This window comes from Emydura macquarii, unplaced genomic scaffold (assembly GCF_026122565.2).
Source record: "Emydura macquarii macquarii isolate MOO-44397 ecotype Brisbane River unplaced genomic scaffold, CSIRO-AGI_Emac_v2 contig_1483, whole genome shotgun sequence".
NCBI classification, from domain to species: domain Eukaryota; kingdom Metazoa; phylum Chordata; order Testudines; family Chelidae; genus Emydura; species Emydura macquarii.
Window position 1 is genome coordinate 3,263,434 of NW_027131620.1, and position 25,313 is coordinate 3,288,746.

The 25,313-nt window shown below is 54.1% G+C and overlaps 1 protein-coding gene across 1 annotated transcript; it reads left to right on the forward strand.

Annotated features, from left to right (window-relative positions):
- The first annotated feature begins 1,576 nt into the window (after positions 1-1,576).
- LIME1 (Lck interacting transmembrane adaptor 1) lies at positions 1,577-21,922 on the forward strand. Its single transcript, XM_067554593.1, has 6 exons — positions 1,577-1,626; positions 11,153-11,287; positions 13,559-13,610; positions 15,298-15,385; positions 15,834-16,273; positions 19,607-21,922. Exons 2-6 carry the CDS (start codon positions 11,190-11,192, stop codon positions 20,036-20,038), a joined length of 1,110 nt encoding a protein of 369 aa, XP_067410694.1. The 5' UTR covers positions 1,577-1,626; positions 11,153-11,189; the 3' UTR covers positions 20,039-21,922.
- Positions 21,923-25,313: the final 3,391 nt, after the last annotated feature.

Consider the following 25,313-nt stretch of genomic DNA (forward strand, 5'->3'; position numbering starts at 1 on the left):
CAGGCATTGTGTGTCAGTCAATGGCCTATACCTTGGAGTATTTTTCTGTGCATCTTTATTTTCTGATTCTGTAATTTTTGCAGGTGTCTTGAAAAAACACTTTTTTTAAGTAAAAAAAAAAAAAAAACAGACCCCTTTTATCTTAGAGACTTGTTTTGCCTTTTTATCTTCACCTCAGGTGCCTTTGAGGGATTACAGAGCTGTCAACCACAAGGGTAACAGTCTTCAGAGTGGAAGGTAGTTCTTTTGTGAGTACAGGGTCAGGGCAATTGAATTCACTGCCAGGGGTGATTAGAATGACCACAGCTTTCACAGGTTCAGACTGAGGTGTGAAAGTCACCCCCCTGTGACTTAGAGCAGCAAAGGAGACAGAAGGAGATGTGAGGGCAAGAATGAGAGCGAGAAAATATGTTTTGAACAACCCAAAAATACCTGGCTAATTCAGGGATGCAGGGAAGAAAATGAGATCTTTTGTGATTGTCCTTTCCTGGGAAGCCTTCGAATCCTACAGCAATGGGCACAATCATAAGAATCTAAACAGGAGCTGAAGTTTCATCTCTTCTGTTTACAGTAGAAATGAAGGTGATGTGGACTTTGTCTTGAACACATCAGTATCCTTCCAAGCCTGTGACTAATCACCAATATCACAGGCATTATTATTCTGTGACTAAAGATGGGTCTTCTCCCTGCATTGGGTTAATTCAAAGCTGTTTTGGGATGGGAAATGAGGGATAGGTGGTGAAGGAGGTTCATGCACTTAGCTCCCAAGTGACAGTGGAGCGGTCTCATGCTCGACTGCTCTTTGTGGCAATTTGTGATAAGGTTCACAACTCACCATGGATATCTGTCTCTGCTTGAGAGGTCCAGTATTGTAAAAGCGTGTCAGGGTGGAGAAGTCTTGCATAGGACCTTCTCATCTTCTTCCCATACTCACAGGCATGCCATCTTTTATTTATGAGAGTGGAAGTATTAGTTCCATTGTCCAATAAGCATAACTGCATTTTTGAGACCCTCAAATTTCCTCAGTGGTTTCAATTGCTTCCTCACGTACTGTCCTGAACAGTTTCATCCCTGAGATGGTTGCATGTCAATGGTGGATAAAGCGATCTCTCTATAAAGCATTTTGTGATCCTTCACAATACTATATCAAAAGTAACTTCTTCTTTTTCACTATATTAATCTATAAAACAAAGCAAGCGACCCTTACAGGTGGTATTGAAATGAGGTCAAAGACTGACGAAAGACCAGCAGAGGGTGCTGTTGCACATTGTCCTGATCCCATGCACCTGCATGTTTTCTGCAAAAACAGTAGAGAGAGAGAAAATAAGTCAGTTGGGTGATGTGGTGACTTTTTCAGGCCAGGAAATGAGCTGCGGTATTAGACTGCATGGTGTCTCAGCTCAAAGGCATTTCTATCTCTTGGCTGAAAAACCAGAGTTGAACAAAGGAGCAGCCTGAGAAAGATGCACAGCCAAGATATTTGAAAAACTCAACAATATGTAATTCAGAACACTCCCATTCTGCTGTGTAAGGGAGGAGGAACAACAATCCATTTTTATTGGCAAGGAAGAGGATATGGACGGATTTCTGTTCTTCATGCTATCTGGCTTCTTCTGAGTCTCTAAAGTAAGTGCTGTTGGCTTCTTACCAAGCAAACTCAGGTGCCCCCCTGTCAACTACTGGCTGAAAATCATTGCTGCATCTTCGGTATCTGAACCAGTTTTGTACGTAATCTTCTCAATGTTGTACATAGAATGTTAGGCTGGCAGTGCTGGAATGGCAAGATTCTTTCTCCCCCCTCATCTCTCAGTGTGTTGGTTGGATTACTTAACAAACTTCCATGCGTTAGTCTGGGCCAGTGAGGGCTGTAAGCTTTGTGCAAATTAAAGTTTGTAACCGTAAGAGCATCTAGGCTTAAATGCACAGAAAGATCTGCTGAGCTTGACAGTGTGCCTGGCTTCTCATGACTGGAACTTAATATTGTGTCAGTTGCAGGGTTGTGAGGTACAGTGGCAACTGTTTAATTACCTAGTGCCTGCTTTTCAGAAATGCTGAGTTTGGAATGAGTTGGAGTTGTGGAGGCTCAGCGGTTGGGGGTGGAGAGGTGGGAGAGAATTAAAATCAGACTCCTAATTGTTTGAAGTGAGCCAACTTCTTGTAGAAATCCCCAGCATCGCTGACCGCACTCTTGTAGTTGAGGTTGTCGGGGTGGAGAAACTGACTGAAGAAATAACAGCATATATCTGGGACTTCAAACTGTGTGTAAGTGGAATTGCTCTTATGGTGGGAAAATTCCAAAGCAGGTAAATGATTTCTAGTAACTACCCAACATGCCTCTGTAAAAGCACATTCCTGGCTGACAGCAAGACTCGGTATTTTGCTATGTTTATAGAAAGCCAGATTTCAATGAGAATTCTCACCAGAACTGCTGTCTTGCTGTGTCCAGCCCAAGGTTTGCATCAGAAACCTCTCTAGCAGTGCCTGGCTCCTGTTTTAAAAAGCAAACTGTTTGTTTCTGCTGAACTGAATGTATAGTCTCAGCCAGCAGAAGGGAGGCAGAAATAAACAATCACATTTCAGAGTCTCAAGGTTTCAGCCAGTCTTCCATGGTGTGAAGAGAAGGGTTCAAATCATAGCACTGCAGCCTAACATTTCAAGCCACAGGTGTCTTTACCAAAACTTCTCTTTGTTTTTTCCATTTTTAGTGTAAATAGCAGCACCTGCGCTGTGATCAAATACAGCGCCTGATCCTTCAGGCACTTGGTGTGGAATCCTCATAAGCACTTAGTGTTGGCTCACGTCTGTATGGAAATCATTGAGAGTTCTGCCGTGGGCTTCCAGCGGAACAGTTAGGCCAACGCTGAGTGCTTTTGAAAACCTCGTGCAGTAGTAAGAACTGTAATCGGAAGTGTTTGGGCTTTTATGCCCACGGCCCCAGCCATTCTGAGACTCACCTTCATAAATCAAAAACCCAAACACCCCCCTCATCCATTAGACAATTAAAGTGGTCACGGAGAGTCTGCCCATCTCATCACCTTCTGTTGCTGAATTGCTGACCATGAGCGTTTGCGTTCAGTTCAGGTTTGAAAGGTTCTTCTAGGATTCGTTAGTGTTTTATCATTATTAGCCTCCCAAGAGACAGCCCTGCTCTGACTGCAGCGCTCAGTGAGATTTACCGCTATGGTTGCTCTTGCAGTTGTAGAAATATCAATGATAAGCAGAAACAGTATTTTTTTCGATCCCCTCCCCTCCCCTCCCCCCCCCAACCCAATCCCTGAGAGCTGTGTCAGCTGCAGTCCAGCTGATAATCACTGGTAGTGCCCAACTTGTAACTGTCTTCCTCCTCCTCCAATAACAGCAAAAAGTTGAGCAATGTTTTTGATTTTTTTTTTTGTGGGCTCTTCTTTCAAGATGCTGTTTTTTAAATGTAGATTCAGATTCATTGGGGTTTTTGGGTTTTTGTTTTTTTTATGGCCAAAAGGGACCATTAGATCATCTGCTCTGACCTCCTGTTTTACATAACCTCTAGAATTTCATCTCCTGGTGAATTTCATTTAATATAATCTTGCAGCCTAGCTGATGGATGTAAGCCCTTCTTGTTACTGCCAAAAATATCACAGGGGAGCAAAATCAACAGCAATGAACTATTTTCATGCCTGATTAGCACCTATCTTTGCATGCTTTCCCCACCAATTCTCATAGTGCCTGTGTGTTTTCTGTACTCTGGACATGTGCTAGTATTGTAATTGCCCGATCAAAGCTGCTATGGCCTCTAAAGCTTGTCCTCTGTACAGCGCTGCTGTACGTTTTTACCTTAGAGAACAGCTGCAGGGGCTTGAGTCAATAGCTTTATTGGCATGAAGCTTAACGGCACATTTCAAAGTCTGTTGATGGACTTGATCTTCCAAACCCTTAATCGTGTGACATGCCCTTACGCATGCAATGAGGCCCACTGATTTCAACGGGGCTACTCGCAGGAGGAGAGACTCCTCGTGTAAGAAAGAGTAAGCAGAGTCAGCCGCTAGATTTAAAATTTCCGCTGACCCTGATTCATGCTCCATAATGTCAACTCCGGCCTCCCAAGAGAGTTTTTTCTAAAAATAATCATGCTTTTGTCAACAGATGCAGGATTTCTCTTCCCTCTCCTAGTTCCTGCCTTGTTCTACCGGTTTTCTTCAATTCATAGACTATGAGGCCAGATGGGAGAGTTATCCCGTGGTGGGTTCGGGGATCATTTTTGTAGGGTTAAGAGTGCTCGTGTTGTAATTTGTATTGTGTGGAATTATTGCAAAAGGCCACCTGGGAACTTGATAGCCTTCAGGAAATGTTAAAACCTGGCTGGAAATGTTCAGGAAGAAAGCTGCCTATAGCATGAGGCTGGGAACTTGAGCCTTTTATGTTACATATGCAGCAATGTTTAGCTACTCACGCTAGTGCCTTTTGTATCAATGCTGTATCTCTTGTGCAATCCCAAAGCGCTGGGCAGTCCGTAAAACAAAGGGGAGTAGATATAGTGGTAGCTCTGTGCAGCAGAAGAATAATCTGTAAGCAGGCTGTAATGCATACCCTGCAGGGTGTTAATGCTCTTGGATTACAGTTACACTTGGCGGCATTGCATGGCCGCTAAGGGATTAAATAAATATTAACATGCCTCGTGTGGATGAGCAGGTACCTGTCAATTTGAGAGGATTAGCTTTGCTTTGCGAGAGCTGCACAAGGACTGTTATCTAAGGAGTTGACTAAAATGAGTGCTTGTCCTGTGAGTATCCCATACAAGAACTATCGCCAGAGAGAAAGGCAGCATTGTCTAGTAAAAGCATCAGACTGGGATTCAGAAAAGCAGGGTTCTCTCTCAGCTCTGGCACTGACTCGCTGTCTCTTTGGGCAAGTCACTTAAACTCTGCCTCCACTTCCCCATCTGTAAAACTTGGAATAATTCCTCTCTGGGTGTTGAGGTTTCAGTCACTAAAGTTTGCGAAGGCCTGTGAGATTCTTGGGTGGCAGATGCTATACGAGTGCAGCACGCTGTTATTTATTGGGGCAAAGATCTGTCGACCACGTTGGCTTGTATCTTTAGGCGCGTGAGCCGGTGAAGTGATTAGTCCGTCCACAGGAGCTGTGCCTTCTTTCGGCTCTCAGCTCTGAAGAGGCTTCCCCAGGCACCTGATCTTCGATTGCTGAGGAAGAGTAACCAGAATTGAGAGGGCCTTTGTCTCCAATGTGACGGGGCCGGAGCTTGTGTTGCTTTGTAAGAGGCTGCTCTTGCAGCTGCCGAGAACTCTCTCCATGTAGTCCAGGGGAGTTGAGGGAGATCAGCACCTTCTAGGATTGGACCCTAATTTCCGCGCATGGCGCTGACGCCAGGGCCTTCCGTGGACTGACTGAAGCTGGGGGGCTGCCTGACTTCATTTTCCTTTTGTGGGTATGTTAGCATTGGGAAGTGTGACGGGGCTGGTAGAAGGCACAGAAAGGACCCAGCAGCATGGTGGAGCTGCTTCTCTTTCCTCTCCTTTCTCCTCCCAGGACACTGTTGAAGTTGTAAGCTTCTGCTCTGCCCAGTCCATACTGAGAACTGGTTTTCTGTATAGTGAATCTGCCTTTGTGCTGGCTTCTCTGCTGATGTGAGCAGCAGCTGTTTGATTGTCTGTCCTTGCTTAACTGACCTATTTTCAGCATGGCAGCTGCAGTGAGGGGAGGTTGCCCTAAGTCATTCTCTTCCCACCCCCTCCCTCACCTGCATGGGGGTAGGAAACCCCTGGGTCATTTTGCAGCATGCAAAGAGAGGTGCGGATGCTCCTGGCACCTGGGGAACAACTGCTTTGCCATGTCCTCCAGGAAAGATGAGATTCCATAAAAAGCCCTGGAAAATCGGACTCATCTGCTCCTAGTTCCTGGGCTCAGCACCGCATGCGCCTTGGCGCTGTTGTCCTTAGGTTTATGCTGCCTGTTGGGTTGTCTAGGGGTCTGTGCCTACATGCTTTGCCTGCATGCATGGATGTGGGAGGAGGGCCAGTCACAGATACGCAGGCTCAGGCCAGGTGTGACTCATTTTCCATAGGACTACACAAAATAAAATACTTTGCCCTTCTACAGCACTTGAAGATTCTCAATGTGCTTGGCAGACATTAAGACTCCCAAGCTTCCTGTATGGTTGGGACCATTATCCCCCTGTTTAAAGAAAGGGAGACCGAAGGCACGTAGTGTAAGTGACCTTCTCATGGTCACCCAGTCAATCAGTGGCAGAGAGAACGCTGGAGACCTGGCTGCTGACACCCGGCCTTTCCCTTGGACAAGTCCCCTGGCATTGACTTCCCTGGCCAAAGGAGGGGAGAACAGGACAAGGAGGATTCATGGTTGTCTCAGAGCCCAGCACACTGTCTACATCTGTGTTTCTAAAGCTTCTTGGCTTGTTCTCTCCTTTTAACGGGAGAGGGGCCTGTGGCCTTGAAACCCTCACCCTGTGACCTGCCTGTGAATTGTGCCCCATATAGGAGCTTTGTTTAGACAGGCACCGAGATCCCTTCTGCACTGGAAGTGCTGCCTCGTGGAGGACCTGGTTAGTTCGTTAAAATATGGCTAATTCATGCCATGTGGCTGGCACTGAGCCAAATCTTCCCTGTCCCTAGTCTGCTGCAGCCAGGTAAAGTCCAGTGCGGACATCCAATTCACAAATACAGGGCCACGTCCCCAGCAGCTCTGAATCAGCACAGTGACGCTGGGATGCTTACGTCAGCGGTCACTGGCTCTCAGAAGCTGTCCCACAATACCCGCCACTGACAGTACGGGTGGTACCCTGGCTCCTGGTGAGGACACGGACCGCTGACACAAGGAGTAAAGTGTAGACACAATTTTGTAGTGTAGACGTGGCCTCAGAGAAACCCCTACGCAGAGGGGTTGTGGAAACCATGCGAGCACCTGCTTGCAAGAACATGCTTAGATGGTTGCAAGTGCCCTTTCAGGGCCAGGCTCTGAGACGGTACGAGGCAGTAGCGGATTCCTGTCCCATATCCGCAGTGCAAAGCTTTGCAGAAAAGGAGCGTTCTCTGGTCTTCTTTCACTTGCAGCACATCGGCAGCCCTAGAGACCACAGTGAGTGCGCTCAGGGCGGGGGGTTGGGTGGGTGGAGGGGAGCTGTGGCTTTCTCATTTTGTGGTCCTGTTGCAAGGAGCACGCTTGGTGCAGAGTGGCAGAGGAAACCGATTGCCCCCCCCGGATGGAACAGGAGCCAGTGCCGAGAGAGGATATGATTCCCCGCCGGCTTGCATGCAAGAAAGTGTCAGCCCCGGGGGGAGCCTGTAAACAGGTGGACCCTGTTCCAAGCCTGTGCGTGAGCAAGGCTGTAATGCAGTGGTCAGGCTGGAAGATGGCTCTTGTCCCACCCTCGCCACTTCTGCCTCCTAGCCTGCGGGGTGAGAGACCATCCTAAACCCCTTGAGCCACATGCTGAGTGCCCCTAATCCTCTGCTGCGCACTCCAGCAGCGTGGGCGGGACAGGAGAGCAGCCCAGCTTTGCTCCCAGTGCTCTGCTACAAGCCTGGCTGTGCGCCCCGGGAGCTGCAAGCGCAGGGCAGTGCTGCTGTGTGGAAGCACTCGGCCCCTCTGCGTCGGGTGGGAGCGGGGCGATGGGTCAGAGTGGCTCCCTCGGTGGAGTGTGAGCGAAGCTGGGAGCCGCGGTGTTGCAGGCCCAAGGAGCTCCCGTGAGACGTGGCTATGTCTCAGCCCCATAAGTCAGCACCGCCCCAGTTGCCTTTGTCTGACTTTTGCTACAAACCAGGCCACACCGAGTGCTGGCTGGTGCCCCTTGCTGCCAGCGAGGATGTCCCCAGCCTGGTCTCCTCATGCCAGCAGGGGCTGTGCAAGCTACCACACCCGGGGGAAATTAGCAAAGGGCCGGGAAAGGAACGGGTTCACAGCACCAGCGGTGACGTGTGCAGGGGCAGAGAATCCAGCCCCCGGAGGCTGCGCCTTGTCTCTGCCTTTTCCAAGCAGAGGAACGGCTGGCCAGGCCTCGCCGAGAAAACCCGTCAGAGTCATTGGGCCCCGGGGTCACAGATGGCATCCCGAGCCAGTCTGCGTGGCCATTCCTTGAGCACAGGATGTGGTTGGGCTCAGACAGTGCATCGGAAACGGAAAAAGGCCCTCGCAGGGTGTGCTGAAGGACGGTGCCGGATTCTGAAATGACACTTGGGGCGGGCTGAGATTCAAAACCTGCTGCATATCTAGGGCAAAGGGCTCTGAGCCTGGAGGCCTGGTCTTCTGTCCCCCAGGAGTTTGTTCTCTCTTCCCCACGAGCCCCCCCTGTGACCTCTGCAAGGCTCAGCCACCCCTGTTAAGTAGCAGAGGCCGGAGAGGGTCACCGAGCTGCTTTCTCCCTTGGGTGCGGCCGGGGGCCACGCTCAGAGCTGGTGAATCAGCGAAGCCGCCCTTCCCCTGCACACAGCTGCTAAAGTAGGTCTGGTGGCAGGCTGGGCTGTGCGACCGACTGCGAAGCCCTCCTGGTTTCCTGTTCGCTGACGCAGCTCCTTGGCCGCCCCACCCTTTCTCACCCCACATCTCGAGCCCGTGGCTGCGGAAGGCTGGGAAGATGCGCCGCAGGCTGGGCTGAGGCCCGCTCGGCAGAGCTGGCCGGCTGACGATGGGCACGGCCCTTCCACTCGCCACCCCGGCCCCGCAGCCACGAGACGAGGGCCTCGATGTGCACGCTGGAGCGGTGAGTGGAGGGAGGGTTTGGGGAAGATGCAGCCGGGTGACATGGGCGAAGGCAGCACAGAGGAGTCTGGCAGATAGATGCCAGCCAGTTTCTGTGGTGTCCTCGCACGCGGCGGGGAACGAGAGGCGGCCCCCTGAGGCGGGATCGTGGGATTTCAGGGTGGGACAGGCGATGCAACACGCAGAGCAAGGCCGGCTGTTCCAGGGGCAACACTTCGTGCCCACCCAGCTCTCCCTCGTGAACATTGTGCTGCACCGAAGCGCCTCGCTTTGCATTGGCTCGATCCCCGGTTTGGGGCGGTGGGGGCCTGCCTCTCATTTTAGATTAAAAATGCGTTGACTCTAAAATTTAAGCTGGGCCCCAAATTAAGACCAAATCTCCCTGGATTTCGGGAGGCTCTGATTTCCCTACACGCCATGACGCCCTTGGTTTCAGATCAGATCAGAAGGGGCCTGTTATCCACTGAGATCTCAGGGCATGAACGACCGTTCTTAGGAGATTTGGGCCTACGGAGAAATCTTCTGAGAACAGACGATCTGGCAAGGATGGCTTGTGAGACAGCAGCACCAGGGAACCACATTGTGTGTGTGTGGTGGGGGGGCAGAGAGCCATTGAACCCCACTAAACCTTGTATCTGATGGAAGCCACTTCAAGCCAGGGGGGTGCAGAAGCACCCTTAATTCCAGCACCTATGCCTGGACCCTGAATCCCAGCCTGGATTCAACCTCAAACTCCCATGCCCGTTCAACTGCAGAGCAGATGCCCCATTCATAGCCCCACCCTGCGTAAACACCTGGCTGATCTGACTCGCTATTCATTTCCGAGCACATCACCCCTGTACTTGTTCTGTTAAGAGCCTGCTGACGTGGCAGATTGAAACCGTCCCTCCCCATCCCTCTCTGACTCTGCTGTGTCAGAGCTCAAATGCCACCTTATGCTTTGTTCTCCCCCCGATCTTTTTCTCCTCTTCTCCCTACCTGCCGTCCAAGCAGGTGCCATTACTCCAGCAGGGAACCGGCTCCAGGACAAAGTGACACCAGTCCAGAATTCAGTGTTGTGATGCCCTCTTGTGCCCTGTGTAACTGGGGGATCACGCCCTGAGATCTCAGTGGATGACAGGCCCACTTGTGCCCCTGGCTTGTGGTTGGATTCCCAGCATTGGCAGCCCCAAGCACTCAAAGAGCAGGCATCAGGCCCCCCAAAATCGCAAAAGGGACAAGATTTTAACAAATGATGTATTTGGGGTTCTTTTTCTTGGCTGCCTGATGTCTGAGCCCCTAGAGAGGGCTTGGCTTATGTTCTCAAGTGTTTCTAGGCAACCATGTGGACTAGAAACTTTTTACTTGAAATGGAAGCTGAGATTTGCACCTAATAACGTGACGCCAGAAAAGCCTGAACCAGGGCCAGGCTTGTGAGAAAAGCAAGGCTGAAATCCACCTGGCTGGGCTGTGCAAAGAACCAACGGCAGCCTGGGATTCTCCCAGGCCTTCGTGCAGAGTAGCAGCAACAGCGAGAGGGAGCCCTCTCCCTGCGTGCACCCCTGCCATCCAGCTGGGGAATGGCCTGGGGGATCACAGGCTCACGTCGCCCGCTCTGCCGCAGAGGAGATTCGAGAGAGAAAGCGAAGAAGATATAAGACGGGAGCCCTAGACACTCAGCGAGGAGGGCGGTCTGTTCACGCCAGTCGTTTAGCATTTGTCTAGGAAAAGGGGGGACCAGGCCAGATCTTAAAACAGGGGCAGCCCCTCAAAATGCCTTGGCTCAAAGCCTCCATAATTTGAGGGTTGCTGCTTTTCCTTCCTTGTCAGCTCCCCCTGCTGGCAAATCCTCCGCATTTCAGCCCTTCAGTTCAAGGCTGTTCCGCAGCAGGAGGGTTGCCAAAGTGTAACTCACGAAGCAGAACCCCAGGTAGCCCCGGAGTGGTTCGTACCTACCTCCCAGGGGGAACCACGCGCTGAGCTTGGGGCTCAGTCCCCTGCGGGCAGCTGTGCTTGTTGGAGGCCAGGTCTCTGTTGTTGAATTAAACTTCCTAAGCACGGGAGCGGAGCTAGGAGGTCCTGGCGACCGGCTGCAAGGGTCTCAGCTTCTCATCCACTGGGAAGACGCTCCTGTCGCTGCGCTCAGCTAAAGCGCCTGGCCCAGCTGACATGACCTACTGGTCCAACTGGTGCCTGAATGCTGGGCAGGGCTGCTGAGCCTGGATGCATTGCTGCAAACTCAAGACGTGCCAACCAGCCGCTTGTGGTGACGCCTTTGTATTGGGATAGGAGAGAGGACAGGAGTTCTTGGAGCCTGGCCTCACGCTCTGTCTGTTAGCCCTGACTGCACCGTGGTATTTCAGTGCGGCACCATGGAGACCGCAGCCCTGGAGGGGGGCATCCGGCAGCCTGCCCTCTGCATTCCCCTTCGGGCGCACTAACGGCCGATGTTTTCCTCCCACAGAGCGCCATCTGAAGTGGCTCCAGACCGTGGTGAGGGGATGGTTGGGCCGCATCCCCCGCCCGTCACTGCGGCCCTGGCGCTGGCATTGCTGGGTGTCCTGGTCTTCCTCTCAGCCCTGTGCGCTGCCTGCAGAAGGTACGTGGCGGGGCTCTCGCGACATAAACTGCGGCGCAGGGTAGGGCAAACCTCAGGGTTTTTGCATGGGTCGTGGAAGGGTTAATTCGTACGCGGCTTTCCTTTGGTTTAAGTCGTGGCTGTCTGCCTGTCAGCCCTCCCTGCCCCCTCTGCTCTGCCTTCTCCCCTGCTCCACGGTGGGTTGGTGGCATCTGAGGGACTCCATCCCTGGTTTCACAAGGAGCCCAGTGCATGCTGGGCAAGGCGGTGGGAACTTAGCTGGTGCTGTGGGGACACTCACCTGGCTCAGCACTGCGGGAATGCGAGGGCCCCTGGCCTGGATTTCAGGAGCTCTGTGACCTGGGACGAAACCCCCTGCTGCAGACGTGCACCGAGATTCCAAACGCCCTTCCCCACCTCCGCTCCCCCCCACCAGGGACTATCCCCGGTTACATTTGCTCCCCAGCATCACAGCAGGAACGAAGCCCTGAGCCAGCGAGTGCTGCACTGCCTGCAAACAGATGAGTCACACACAGGGGAGAGGCTGGCATCTCCCAAACTGACAGCTCCTTCCAGATCCCAAACCGCAGGCCACAACACCCAGCCAGGTTCCCAGAGCAACTCCCAGCCCCGCGGACGGTGAGCACGAGGATGGGCTCAGAGTCAGCCCTGTGCTCTCAGCTACGGCTGCTCCGCTCTGTCTCCCAACTCCCTCTGCTGCCCGGTCCCCTCCTCGCCCCAGCGCTTCCCTAGCAGAGCAGCCACCCTTAGGCGCCCATCTCTGACAGGTCTGTCCTGGCTGAGAACTGCGACTCCTGCCTTGACCCCGCAGCTGCGGGACCTGCAAAGATCTGGCTCCTTACAGAGGCGGGCTTTGAATAAAGGCCAGACAGGCTTGTCCCGTCCTGGGAGGTTTATGACAAAGGGCTGCCCAGCAGAGGTGGAGCCCTCAGCACAGGCATGGCCCTGTTAATACGCTGGGCCGTTGCACCCGGTGTCACCATGCCAGGCGGGTGGGGAGTTAACCCTTTGGTCACCAAAGAGATTCAGCGCAGGGGAGGTTTGTGGCACCCTGAAATGCCAGGGGGAAGCGATCCTGGCTGTGCAGGGGCTTGATCGTGCAGCGAAGCCCCCCTGCCTGCCCCATGGCAGCGGCATGAGCCCAGGCGAGGTGCCAGAGCCTGGAGGCATGTGTCTATCCCAGCCAGATCCTCGGTAAGCACTTCACGTAGGCGGACATGCAACGAGGGTGCGGTGTGGTGCCTGAGACGCCAGGCCCTTTGAAGAGGGAGCCTTGAGGTTTTCCATCGGGCTCAAATGCAGCTGAGCACGTCGAAGGTCTTGTCAAGAGAAAGGAAGGGGGCAGGAGTCCCGCGCGGAACACGGCAGGAGCAGGCAGGGCGCCTGGCAGCACCGGGCTGTCGGAGAGCCCAGCCCGTGCAGACACGCATGGGAAGGGTGGCGCGGGGAGGCTGAGTGGCGACCGCCCTCAGGAGAGCAGTGATGGGCTGAGCCGACTCTCTGCCGTGTCCAGGACTGGAAAGGTGCCCGGCAGGACAGACGCAGGAGTGCATGGGCCCAGTGAACCCAGGGCGGCGGGCGTGCTCCCGGGAACACGTGGGTGTGGATCCAGAGTGGCGGGCATGCTCCCGGGCACGGGTGCAGCGAGGTGGGCGCAAATGAGATGCACCATCGCGAGCGGGCTTCAGCGCCGTGCAGTGCAGCGAGGATAGAGTGTGACGGGGATGCTGCTGCTCATCTCTGTGCAGGCAGGATGTGGTGTGTTCATCTGACATGGCAGCGCCGCTTGACGATGCGTGCAGGAAGCAAAGAGCGCTCGCCTCGGGTGCTTTCTTTAGGGTCATTCCCCATTCAGTTTATGCTCCTAACAGAAGCATAGCCTCTGAAATTCAGTAGCAAATGTGGCCTCAGATATCACGCTGATGGGCCACTTGCGTCCACCGGTCTGGCCAGGAGGAGCAGATTCCTTGGGCTATTAATATCGACCATTGTTCCGTAGAGACAAGACGTTGAAGTCGAGGTTTTAGAAAGTGCCCCGTGGTTTTGGGTCCCCAACTGGAGCCATCTTACTGGGGGCCGGATTCCCAGGGGAGGCTGCAAATCAGGCCTGTCGGAGGCCTCTCCAGATAGGCCCCTGGAAACACTGGTCACGTCTGAAAACGCTGAGCCACACGACGGCTCTTCGCCCAGGGTGTTCTCTGCTGGACCGTGGGCTTGTGGGCATTTCACCACCACAGCCAACCTTCAGCTTACTCCCTCTTCTCCTGGCAGGAAAGACAGGAAGAAGAAGGTCCCAGCAGACGGGGTGAAGCTGGTAGATGCGGTAAGGGCACACATCGGCTAGATACGCTTACGGGCCCGAAGTTGTTGCAGGTTCTGCTACAGTGGAACCGGGATGGCACGGGGAGGGAGCGCGGGGGGAGAGCCTGGTGGTGCTGCCTTAGGAAAGGGCTGAGACAGCAGCGGTTGCAGGGAAAGCTCTAGAAATGAGCTGTTTTAGAGCCCCATCCTGCAAGGCGCTGAGCACCGCCTGGCTCAGTGAGGGCAGGGGGTTCTCAGCCCCTTGCTCGGACTGTCTGGAAGATTCTGGTGAAGAGCTGTCGAAGGGGGGGAGTGGGGCAGGGTCCTCTCTGCTTGGCGTGAGCGGCGTGTGGAAGGGGGAGGTCCTGGGGACGGCAGGATGGAGCTGCCGGGTGATACTGCTCTGTGAGGGACCAGCTGAGCTGGGTTACGGCTGAAGCAGCCTATTGCAGTGTCCAGAGGCGCCCTGGAAAACAAAGTTATTGTGTTCAGAGCCGGTCATTCAAATACACGAGCAGGGGGGCTGCAGTGCTCCTTAAACACCGGAGACCAGCCCCCGCCGAGCACATTATGTGACAGGCGTTGCATCCTTCAGGGACAGGGGGCTGAGGCCTAGCTATTGCTGGGAGCTGATTAACCCCCTGCTGGGTGTTGCATACACCGGAAGTTGACGTTCACCATCACTGCACTCGGCGGACAGAGCGGGATTACTGGGCTTGTTGGGGGGGGGCTGGGACAGAGCAGCTTGGTCGTAGGGCATGGTCCCCCCATGCTACTGCGCGGGATCTCCCAACACTGGGTGTCTGCGCAAGGGGCGGATAAAATTCACTGTTGGTAAATGCAAAGCAAGGCGCATTGGAAAACATAGTCCCAGCTACAGATATAAACTGATGAGGTGGGTCTAAATTAGCCGTTACCGCTCAAGAAAGAGATCCTGGAGTCACTGTGGACAGTTTTCCAAAAACGTCTGCTCAGTGGGTAATGGCAATCAAAAAGTGAATAGACTGTTAGGAGCCATTACGCAAGGGACAGAGAAGAAGCCAGAAAATACCACCTTGCCTCTCTGTAAATGCAGGGTGTGCCCAGGCCTGGAATGGGGTGTGCTGTTCTGGGTGCCCCATCTGAAAAAGATCGATCAGCCTCACAACAGGTACAGAGAAGGGCAACAAAAATGATTAGGGAGCTGGAACAGCTTCCGGATGAGGCGTGATTCAAAAGATTGGGACCGTTCAGCTTGGAAGAGAGACGACTGAGCGGAGATATGCTAGAGGTCCATAAAATCATGACTGGTGTGGAGAAAGTGAGTCAGTCACGTAACACAAGAACCAGGGTCACCCAGTGAGATCAAAAGACACACACTCAACCAGGGGAACTCGTTGCCAGGGGATGTTGTGAAGGCCAAACATATAACTGGGTTAAAAACAACGTGCTAAGTTCATGGAGGACAGGTCCAGCAATAGCTATTAGGATGCAACCCCACGTTCTGTGTGTGTCCCTAATCCTCTGACTGCCAGAGGCTAGGACTGGATGACAGGGGATGGATCAATCGATAAATTGCCCTGTTCTGTTCAGTCCCTTTGAAGCACCCGGCATTGGCCGCTGTCGGAAACCAGGATGCTGGGTTAAAGGCCCATTGGTCTGGCCCGGTGCGGCAGTTCTTCTGTTCTTCTGAGTCTCACGGGAGTGTGTTTGCGCTTCTTTCTTTGCAGTCATTGCTGAGGCAGATGCAGCTCCGATCACTCAGTAAATCTGACACCAAACTGCACGAGCTCAACCGGGTGAAGTTCACGGCCGAGCGTGAGTGGCTATAAAAGTCTACAGTAGCTGGCGTTGATGTGCAGAGAGACCTGGCGGTTCGGTGCCTGGGAGTGCACCGATGTGAAGGGAGGTGGCCGCTGGGCCCAAGAGGCAGCGCAGCCTTCCAGCTGCTGGGAGAAGGGGTGGTTGGTCTTGAGCCATCCTCTGTGGTAGGGCCGCGGTTGTGTGTACCTTGGGTTGGGTATCATGTGTGGACCTGCCATCACACGCGGCCACACAGGGTAATTGCACGTGCTGTCACTGCATGCTGCGAATGAGCTGCCCGGCGAAGGAAGAGTGGCCAGGACGGGGTATTATTATTATTATTTATCATTTCTCTTTCTGACTCTTCTTGGCGTGAGCCCATTGAAAGAGCCAACCAATGACCCCTGCAAGAGCTGGGTGGTTCCAACACGGGCGCCTTCCCCACCTTCTCTTCTCTTCCCAGACCAAAGACCAGCCAGCGTGGATTTCCTCTACCCTTCAGCGTCTTTGGGTGAGGGAGAAGGGGCCGTGCATAGTTCAAGTTTCAGCATCCTCCTGCACCGAGAGCTGCCCCACGTCCCCCCTTCCAACCCTTTGGCTGATGCCCTGAGCCCGGACCAGACCTACTCGAACCTGCCCTTCTCGGCCCCGCTGAAACCCGCCCCGGCGCTGCTCTATGAGTGTGTGGCAGTGAATCAGGAAGGGTCTCAGCCAGAGCTCATCTTGGGAACCCCAGTGGAGGCTTCCCCTCTAAGCGAGGAGGACAAGGCCGTGACTGCAGAGTACACCTGCATCCGCAAGGTGAAGAGGAATTTCCAGCCAGAGCGCCAGGATGAGACACGGCAGCCTGCCGGTGACCCAGGGGGCTGGGAAGGAGCTGCTTGTAACCCCCAAACGGTGAAGGTACAGTAACAGCCACACCAAGCCTTCCAGCGCTGGGTGACAGGGGAGACGGTGTCGACGCCGGGTGGGTAGGAATACAGTGCTTTCTCCAAGCTCTGAGCTTGGCTTGCCGTTATCCACGGGGTCGCTGTGTTCTTTATTTGTGAGGATCCAGGTCGCCAGGGGGATGTGTGGAAATGGTTACAACCCCTTCCCTCCTCCTCCCCCCCCCCCCCGCCTCCTGAATGTCGGCAGAAAGGGTTACGGTTATTATCATGTGAGTATCAAGAGCACCGGGAGAGGCCCAATGCGCTGGCAGCTGTAGAAACGCAGGGTACAAGGACTCACGAGCTGCAGAGAGCTCATGTGAGCCAGAGAGGGCTTTATTCTCTGGCCCGTGTAATGCAGGAGGTGCAGAGTAAATGATCTAATAGGTCCCTTCTGGCCTTAAACTCGATGAATGCACGAATGTTTTCATTGTTTGTCAGTTCCTTCCATTCGCAACCTTTCAGCTACCCAGTCCGGGAGCCGAAATGGCAGCCAGCCACTTCACCATGAATAGTGACTAGTCAAAGCAAGCTGTGTGGGAACAGCCCAGAATTGGACCCTGAGAAGGTTTCCTTACAGGATGATTCCAGGTCCACCCCGAACGAAACTTGACTGGGCTGGTGCTGATGCCTGTTGGGCCCAGGTTCTAGGGCTATTCAATCCTCTGCTCCGAGGTGAGCCGAACCCAGCCCTGGTGCTGGTGGGCTGACCTGCCTTAGCCACATGTCAGATGGGACGGAGGGGGTTCGGATTTGGGTTCGGCAGGATTTTGGCACTGGGATTTGCCTCTGCTTCTGGACGGGAGTAAAGCGGTTTATCTTGCCCGCGCTGTTGTGAGCAGGCCTCTGCCGGGCTGATGAGTGGCGTATCATCAGGAGCCACTGAGCTGCAGCAGGTTCAAGGGTTCACCACGGTGCCTGAGACAAATCTCGTCTTAGGGTCACTGGGGAATCCGGGTATTCAGGCAGAGCCCACGGAAGGAAACGGGAATCTGTGCTGGGAGCAAGGAAGGCTGTGGCTCAGATCCTCTGGGGATTCACTCCACAGGCGGGCGAGGGGTGGTTTGGGAGGCAGAAGACGCCATGGAATGGCCCCGGGAAAACAGGCACTTCCCTTAAATGTGGGCTCCCGCCTGCACACGTGCGCAGCCCTCGGAGCTAGAATGTTCCCTCCGCAGCCAACGGTGCAACTGAAGTGTTGTGAGACGCTAGTGAGCTCCGGGCAATGACCTAAGCAGGGACCGGCTTGAATGTCCCCCTCCCCAGGGAACTAGGAACGTGGGAATTCTGCAGTCACAGGGTCTCAAGTCTCTCCGGTAACTGTGTGCAGCCTGCAAGAGTGGCCTGTGGGCAAAGGTGGCTTCCCAGCAGGAGGGCGTGGATCTCTGCTTGCAGAGCGGAGGGCTGCAGATTCAGGCCCTGAGCGTGAGAGGAGCAGCTTGTTACGCCGGTGACTCGGGCTGGGAGAAAGAAGCTCAGGAGGAGAGAGGGAGGGAGGCTGGCTCGGTTCCGCTTGCAAGAGGCCAAGCCCTGGTCCAAACAAGAGGAGCTGAGCCCCTGCGTGTGTAGAGGCAGAGGGAATTCAGCAGCAGATCGCCAGGCCTTCTGTCTCTGCGCGGTGTTATTTTTAAAATCCCTCCCGTCTCGCCAGCTTTCTGGCTCCAGCGTCCCACAGGGGTTCCTGGACTCTGCCAGGATGCCGGCTGGCCCGCGGCAGCCTCTCCAGCTGGCCCTGGAGAGGATTGCACATTTCCAGGGACCAGAAGGCAAAAAAGCATTAGCAGCTTCCGAGAAAGCAAAAGGCTGATTGTTCGGCGGTGGGGAATGCGAGCGCTGGCACCATCTCCTCCAACTCCCAAGAGAGCCCCCAGAGCCAGTGACGTTCGCTGACTGAGCCCCGCGGCCTGCCAGCCGGGCAGCTAGATACCAGTGTGAACAGCAGCTCCCAACTCCCAGCTTTCAGGGCCAAAGATGCCGGGGCTGACGCGCTGGGTATATCCACACTGGAGCTGGGAGCTGGGGAGACAGGGTTGCAGTGGGGAGGCTCGCGCCAGAGCACAAACAATGCCAGGGCGCTGCGGCACCGGCAGAGGCCCGGGCTAGCCAGCCGAACTTGCACTGAGGGGGTTGCCTGGGTCCCACTTCGCGGGGCTCGGCTGAGCCTCTGCTGGTGCCTCAGTGTCCACCCAGCTCCTTTCAGCGTGAACTCCTAGCTGTGGCCGACAGGCAGAGTTTGAAGGTGCAACGCACGGGCGGGTGCATTTCCACTGGGCTGTGCCAGCCTCGAGTGCAAAGATCCCTCCCTCCCGTTCATTCCTCCTCTCTCCCTGTTGCCCGTTGCTCTGGTGCTATCACCTAGATCATGTGCTTGTGGGGCAGGGACTGTCTTTTTAGGGTGTGTCTCTGCAGCTCGCTGGAGGGGGGAGCGGGGGAACCTGCAGTTTTGCGCACCGTGCAAGAGGAAGTTAGTGAAAGGAGAAGGGGGTTTTTAGCTGAGGTTAGAGCCTGCAAACCTCACTGGTAGATCTTGTCCTAATGGGAAAACCGAAAGCTTTCCTAGGAGGTCTGTGGTGTGCACGGAGAAGACCCCTGCCTTTGGCCAGGGGTTAACCCAGGCGCGAAGTCAGCTCATCACCACAGTTAAAGGCTAACGGGTTCTGGGAGGAGGCTCCTTGTGCTGCTCTTGGAGGGGCTGTTTCCACAGAGGGAAGGGCAGGAGGCAAATCAAAGGAACTGAATTCCCAGGATCATCCCAGGTCGGGACAGGGCGACTGAAAGTGCTGCCCAGCGATCCCGGGAACAAATCTGGGCTGGGGCTGACGGGGGAACCTTCCCTCATCTCTGCACCCTCACAGGGAGCTGGGCACGCTTCCCACTGGCTTGGGGCCAGGCTCACTCACCTTGACATCATACGCCGCCCACAGGGGTCAGGGACTGATGGCTTGGGAGGTGCTTTGGGCCTCTGTTAATCCCACTGTCGGGCCGGGTCGAAGGAGAACCCTCCTTGAAATGTTGGTCTTGGGGTGGAACCAGGCCTGGCATAAATGGCCAGAGTTCAGCTGCTCCAGGGTTGAATTTGGCCTGTTGCATCTAGACCAACCTTTTCTGCCTGGTGGCTCCGTTACCCCCCTGATCTAGCTGGATCTTTGCTGGGTAAACGCATGGATGGCCTTAGTTCTGTGAGTGGGGTCAGTGCCGTTATAAAGCCAGCGAGCAGAGCGTGAGTCACAGGCAGGAATACACGAGGGGGTTTTGTTCTCCAACTGCCGTACGGGGATTCCCAATAACCACAGATGTTCTTTTGTAGGTGGAAGAAATGTACTCGACTGTGTGCAAAGCTGGCAAGAAAAAGAATCACCAGGGCCCTGCTCTGTCCCCCTCTGAAGGAACGGACGCTGGGAAGACAAGCCAAGGAGAGCAGGGGTGGCCAGCTGCCCAGCAAGGAGAGGGCAGGGCCGGGTATCAGTCCACACAGGCCAGAGTCTCACTTGCTGAGCCCTGCTATGAATCTATCAGTGACGGATCCTGGACTGACCGTGGCCAGAACCCAGCCCCTGAACCGGCCTACGAGGCCATAGATGTCAACTGGAAAAAGCCCAAGAGAAGAGACAAGAGTACCAAGAACTGCCCCGCGGAGAACTTGTACGAAAGCATCAGCGAAATGTGGGAAGGGGAATCTAGGAGCACCACTACCCTGCAGGCTGCCAATGGCCTGGAGATATACGTAACAGACTTATAACCCCTTATGCACAGCTGCCCCCTTCCTTTTACACCCAGGAAAGGTCCTTGCTCCTCCACCGAGACCTCCAGCTGGCTCAGAGCTCAGCCACGTGGCGAGGCACGAGACCCTCCAATGCCACAACAGTCCATACTAAAAACATCCACCCGTTATAAGCCCTCCTGCCTCAGTCTCATGCCAGCCTGTCACTAACAGGAGTTACACTTTCCCCGTGGACAGGGCAGCCCGTCACTCCTCCTGCAGAGCTGCCGGCACCGTCCTCTGGGGCTGGGCACTGCCGGAGGCAGGACGCTGGGCTAGGTGCACCTAACTATAGGCAAAAAAGCTGAGCAATTCTAATGGCTGCCATTGGGGGTTGGGTATTTGGGGTGTGTGGGCCCATTCTATGGGGCACAGACCCCCAGTTCAGGCGTCCTCTTGCCTGAGGCTTTATGCAGGGTCCCGTAAAGTTGGGCACGGAAACCTAGTTAAGGAAAGGGGCAGCTGAGTTAATAAGGAGGAATCTCCCCAGTGTATTTTTTACTCCATGTGTTTCATCCTGTTGTTGTGAAATGTCCGTGTCTGTCACAGCGAGCCAGCTAACAAGGCCGTAACTGAGATACCCGGAAACGGGATGGTTTTGATTGCCTGAGAATGCCTGTTCCATGTGCTAACCTTGCCTGTTTGCTCCTGCTGAGATGGGGAGGGTTTCCTGTCCGGGCCCTCAGCGCACTGACTATCAATCTGAGCCGCCCAGGACTATCACAGCGGGGAGTACTAATTGCTCGATGTAGCAGAAGGAAGCAAAAGTGGGCCAGATTTCTGGGTCAGGCTGGAGGGCGCAGGCCACAGTCTCTGGAAGGGCAGAAAGATAGGGCTGGAAAGGGAGACAGTGCATGGAGGGTGCGCGCTGTCTGGGGCTGCCTGCACAGCGAGTAGAGCAGAACGATTTGGAGCCAGACAGCCCTAATGATACCAGCAGGCCCGGTCCTACACATCCTGTTCTGCTGCCCAGGCACTGCCACTTTGGCCACAGCCCCTGCTGCTGCTGCCACCCTTCCCCGATGCTCCTCCTATGCCGGCTGGCTGAGAGCGGGCTATGCCCTTTTCACACTGCCCTGAGATCCTGCAATGTCAGGGGCCCCCCCCAGCAGCTGCTCATTCTGCGAGAGCTGTGCACACCCGACAGAAAGAGCGCTGAGCGCCTGGCCCAGAACTTAGTCCCTGGGCTAAACCTGAGAGTTAAACTGTCGGGCGCCCACTGACTGGCTCCTCAAGCGTCTGGGATATTGACGAGTCTAGAGACAAATGAGAAAACTGACAGCTGGGTTTATGAAGAGAGAGTCTTTCAGCAGAGGTCAGTCGGAACCGGAGGAGAACAGGCTGGAGCTAGGAGCTTCCCCTCCTCAAGTAACAGGTATATTAACATGGCGATCCCACACTGGGCTGACAGTTCTGTGAGCACCTGAGACGCTGTTGCTTGCTGCTTGGGAAAAACCAAGGCATTAACCCTTTCGTGGCTCTTTCTCACACACACACACACACACACACACACACACACACACACACACACACACACACACACACACACACACACACACACACACACACACACACACACACACACACACACACACACACACGAAGCTGCCTTGCCTTGGGCCAGCTCTACACTCAAAAGTTAAGTCGACCCAGCTCTCTTGCTCATGGGGTGTGAAAAATGCACACCCCTTTGCAACGGCATCAAGCTGATCTAGCCCCCGGTGTAGACAGCGTGAGGTGGAGGAAGGAATTCTTCCATCCGCCTAGCTGCCAGTGCCCGGGGAAGTGGATTAACTTCACCGAGGGGAGAACCCTGCCGTCGCTGGAGTTTCCTATCACTATCATAACCCAATAATATCATTAAAGGGCTTTTATACTGGAGCAAACGTCTTTTTAAACTTTCACTTAAAGAACGGGCTTGGGGGCTGGGTTTTGGTTTGGGTTTTTTTTTTCTGACCCATTGTAACACGCGAAACAAACCCACCCGACGGAGACGTGGCTGTCCTGTCCACTGGAATGGCTTGAGGGTTAAAATAAACCTGACAGCTGCATTTAAAGCGGGTTTGCATTGCCCAGGTAGAGTTTCCCCATGCAATGGTTCCCTTGATGCCAAACCTGAGCCCAGGGCACAGCCGGAGGGACCAGGCTGTGCACTGAGCGGGGATCTGTGGACTCCAGGCTATTCCTGGAGCCTCAGGGCTCTGCTAGGCCCACGGCCTGTGCAGTGGGACGGATAACTGGATCTGCATAGACCTGATTCCACTGGTCTGCTCACCTCCCTCGGTGCACGCTCAGGCTTGACCATTTGAAAATCCCCGAGGTGCATTGTGGTCTGCTGGAGGTGCAACCCCCCTGCCAAGTTTTGTAAATCCTATTTATTCCCATACAGCAGAATCCCACCAGCTTCCCCGCTCCTGCAGTTCTCTGGGCCCAGGTATGGGGAATCAGGATTGGCCCTAAGAAGGTTTTATGTTGATCCAGGTAAAACTCTGCATTCCTCAGCTGGGACAATTTGCTTTGCACTTTATTGTCTCCACCATCGAATGAATAGGTGTGTCTGGATTGCTGCTGGAGGGAAACGTTTCAGTGGCTGTGCAAACTTTAAAGGCCATGACATAGATTAGACTGGATGCGTTGTCCTGTACTAAGCTCAGGAAACACTTATCTGCCTTTCAGCTGACCATGAGTTACCAAAGTGCCCTGGCCCAGATGTCCAGACCTGTGCACCTAGGTCGCATGTGCCAAAGACATGCATGCATTTGCAGCCGTTGTGGCCTCGAATCAGGGTGCACACATATGCATACACGTCCCTGTGCCTGCACATTTAGCGCTCTGCAAATCCACGGCTGTCCGCTTGATATCCACAAACCATTTCTGCGGATTGCTGCTCGGATGCAGATACAAATTTTGTATCCATGCAGGGCTCTCTGCATATTTACTACTCGCGTTTCTCCTTGTGATCAGAGCAGGCGATCTGCAGGGGTCAGCATATGTGTGGTATAAAGATCGCATATCAAATATTTTCCCCTCATGCATTCTAGGGAATATGCAATTAAGGTCCTGTTTGAATGTGGCTTAGTGCATCTCTGGCGTCTCATTGCTACGGTGGAATCAACTTAATTCCAGTCCATTCTGATTGCAGCTCCTGTCTTATTTGCATTAAGTTTAACTAAAGGTTACACAGGCTTTACAGTGGCACCTCTTTGCAACCACTGAAATGGTGGAGGCCTTTAACACCAATCCTGGCACCCATCTGTAACTGACAAGGCGATATCCTGAAGAGACAGACGGACAACACAAGGCACCAAGCAATTGGTGCCCTTTAACTCCTGTATTAACACCTCGCCTTGTAAATGAGGCAGAAATGAGGCTGAATGTTCTTCCAAACCCCCAGCCCCAGCACTGATCATTGTCCCAGTGCAGAGACAAAGCCATCATTCGGTGTCACAGGATGGAAAGCACTTAGCCTCTCACAGTGGCTTTAACCCTCTATTGAATCATGCTCAATTTAAAAAAATGGTGGGTACAGCATCCAGCTGCTATGGTTACACAAATAAATTATAACGATGCTGATGGAACCAAGCCAAGTGAGGTGATGTCAGCTCGTATGGGCCAAGGCTTCAGCTGGTGCCGATCACCAGAGCGCTGTGGAAGTCATCAGTCAGCGACTTCGGTGAAGAGATGTCAGTTGACACCAGCCGCAGCTCTGGGCCTTGTGCGTTCAACCAGTTTATTACAGTGCTGAAATAGTGACGCTGGAGTTCAGGCGTATGATGCCCGTGCCTCAGCCGCTCACTGCTACCCCTCCTTCCTGACTGTAGTGAGAGCAGCACATGCCTCAAAGAAAACGTTGCCTGGCGGAGGGTCCAATTCTGAGGCTTGACTTTCATGCCTGGCCAATCTCAGCTCCACCCGCGCTCTGAAGTGGTTTTTTTCCTCGTTAGCAAGTGGTTTGCCATGCCCTAGTGATGCCATCCCAAGCATTCAGCACTGTCCCAATGGCCACAAGCTTTTTAATCCGTAATGTGCTGGTTGGAGCAGTGGGGAAGCGGATCTTCGAAAGTGCTCAGGTTTTGTTTTAACTCCAGCCTGAGCTCGCTCCGGTTTTTCCTGGGTGCCAACGAAACAGACCACAGAAGGAGCCCAGATCGCTGGCCTGCTAGCGCTGAAACCTGTCCTGCTGCACAAACGTGTCACAGGCTGGCTGGATTTACCTGCGGTGGGAACGCCCAGAGCCTGTTGGCTACAATAGAACCTCGGTGGGCTCTTTAAAAGACTCCAGATTTGGCTAGCCACCGCCTGCCAGCAGAGAGAGCCTCTTCAAAGACCACATACCCTGAAATGTGAAATGTCACAGGAGCGTGAAGCACCTAGGTGGGAACTGCTTCCCTGTGAGCTACGAAGCTGGGGAGAGACGAAAGCGCGAATTGGCAGGACACGCTGTTTTCCTCAGCTTCCCAGACAGGGAGGAACCTGCGGAGCCATCAGACATAGAAGTGAAGATGTAGGGGCCAGTCCTGAGCCATGTGCAAAGCCTGTACAAGCAAGTGGGACACAGGGCTCACTAGGGGAGTGAACGAAGCTTCAGAGCTGCATTACCATCTTTGGTCCCTGCACTCACCTTGGGGCCGCAGGATTCACGGGGTCCTGGATCACCTGGCCACACCCCTGGCTCAGCCCTCAAAGCCCCTGGCCAGGCAGTGCAGGGAGAGTCACCCCGGACCAGTGACCAGGCTGGGTTCTTCCCTCTGTATCAGAACTGCCCTGGCTCCAACGCTGGCCTGAGGCTGCAGAATCTGGCCCTAGAGAAGTCAAGTGCGTCTACATGCGCTGTATAACTGCTCCCACCTGGCCTTTGACTGTAGGGAGATAGGACACTATGTGCCTTGCCAGCTCCATTGGCCCCATTCATTTCTGCAAAGCCCTTTAAGAGTCATGGCTCTGCTAATGCTAGTGGGATGGTTTCATTATTCAGCTCGTCCAAGGATTGCCCCGTGGCCTCTGATCCCGCCACAGACAAAGTGGCAACCCAGGTGAGTTACTGGAACCGAGGAAACGAACGTCACGTCTGCAAACCCGGTTTGGAGGTTGGAACGCTGCAGTAACTGGGGCTTTCTCTTCCCACAAGGGAACTCATTCTCGTCTTCTGATAGAAAAGAAATCAGGGTGAAGAGGCTATTCCCATCTCCGTCGTACGGCTTTGTGCGCAGATGTTTGGAAGGGCAAGAGCTGGCTGGGTGTCCTGAACAATAGC

Bases quoted from the DNA above. Each gene is read 5' to 3' on its own strand.
- LIME1 (XM_067554593.1), top strand. From the start codon at position 11,190: ATGGTTGGGCCGCATCCCCCGCCCGTCACTGCGGCCCTGGCGCTGGCA. The intron at 11,288-13,558 runs GTACGTGGCGGG...TTCTCCTGGCAG, and splicing joins CTGTGCGCTGCCTGCAGAAG to GAAAGACAGGAAGAAGAAGG. The intron at 15,386-15,833 runs GTGAGTGGCTAT...TTCTCTTCCCAG, and splicing joins GGTGAAGTTCACGGCCGAGC to ACCAAAGACCAGCCAGCGTG.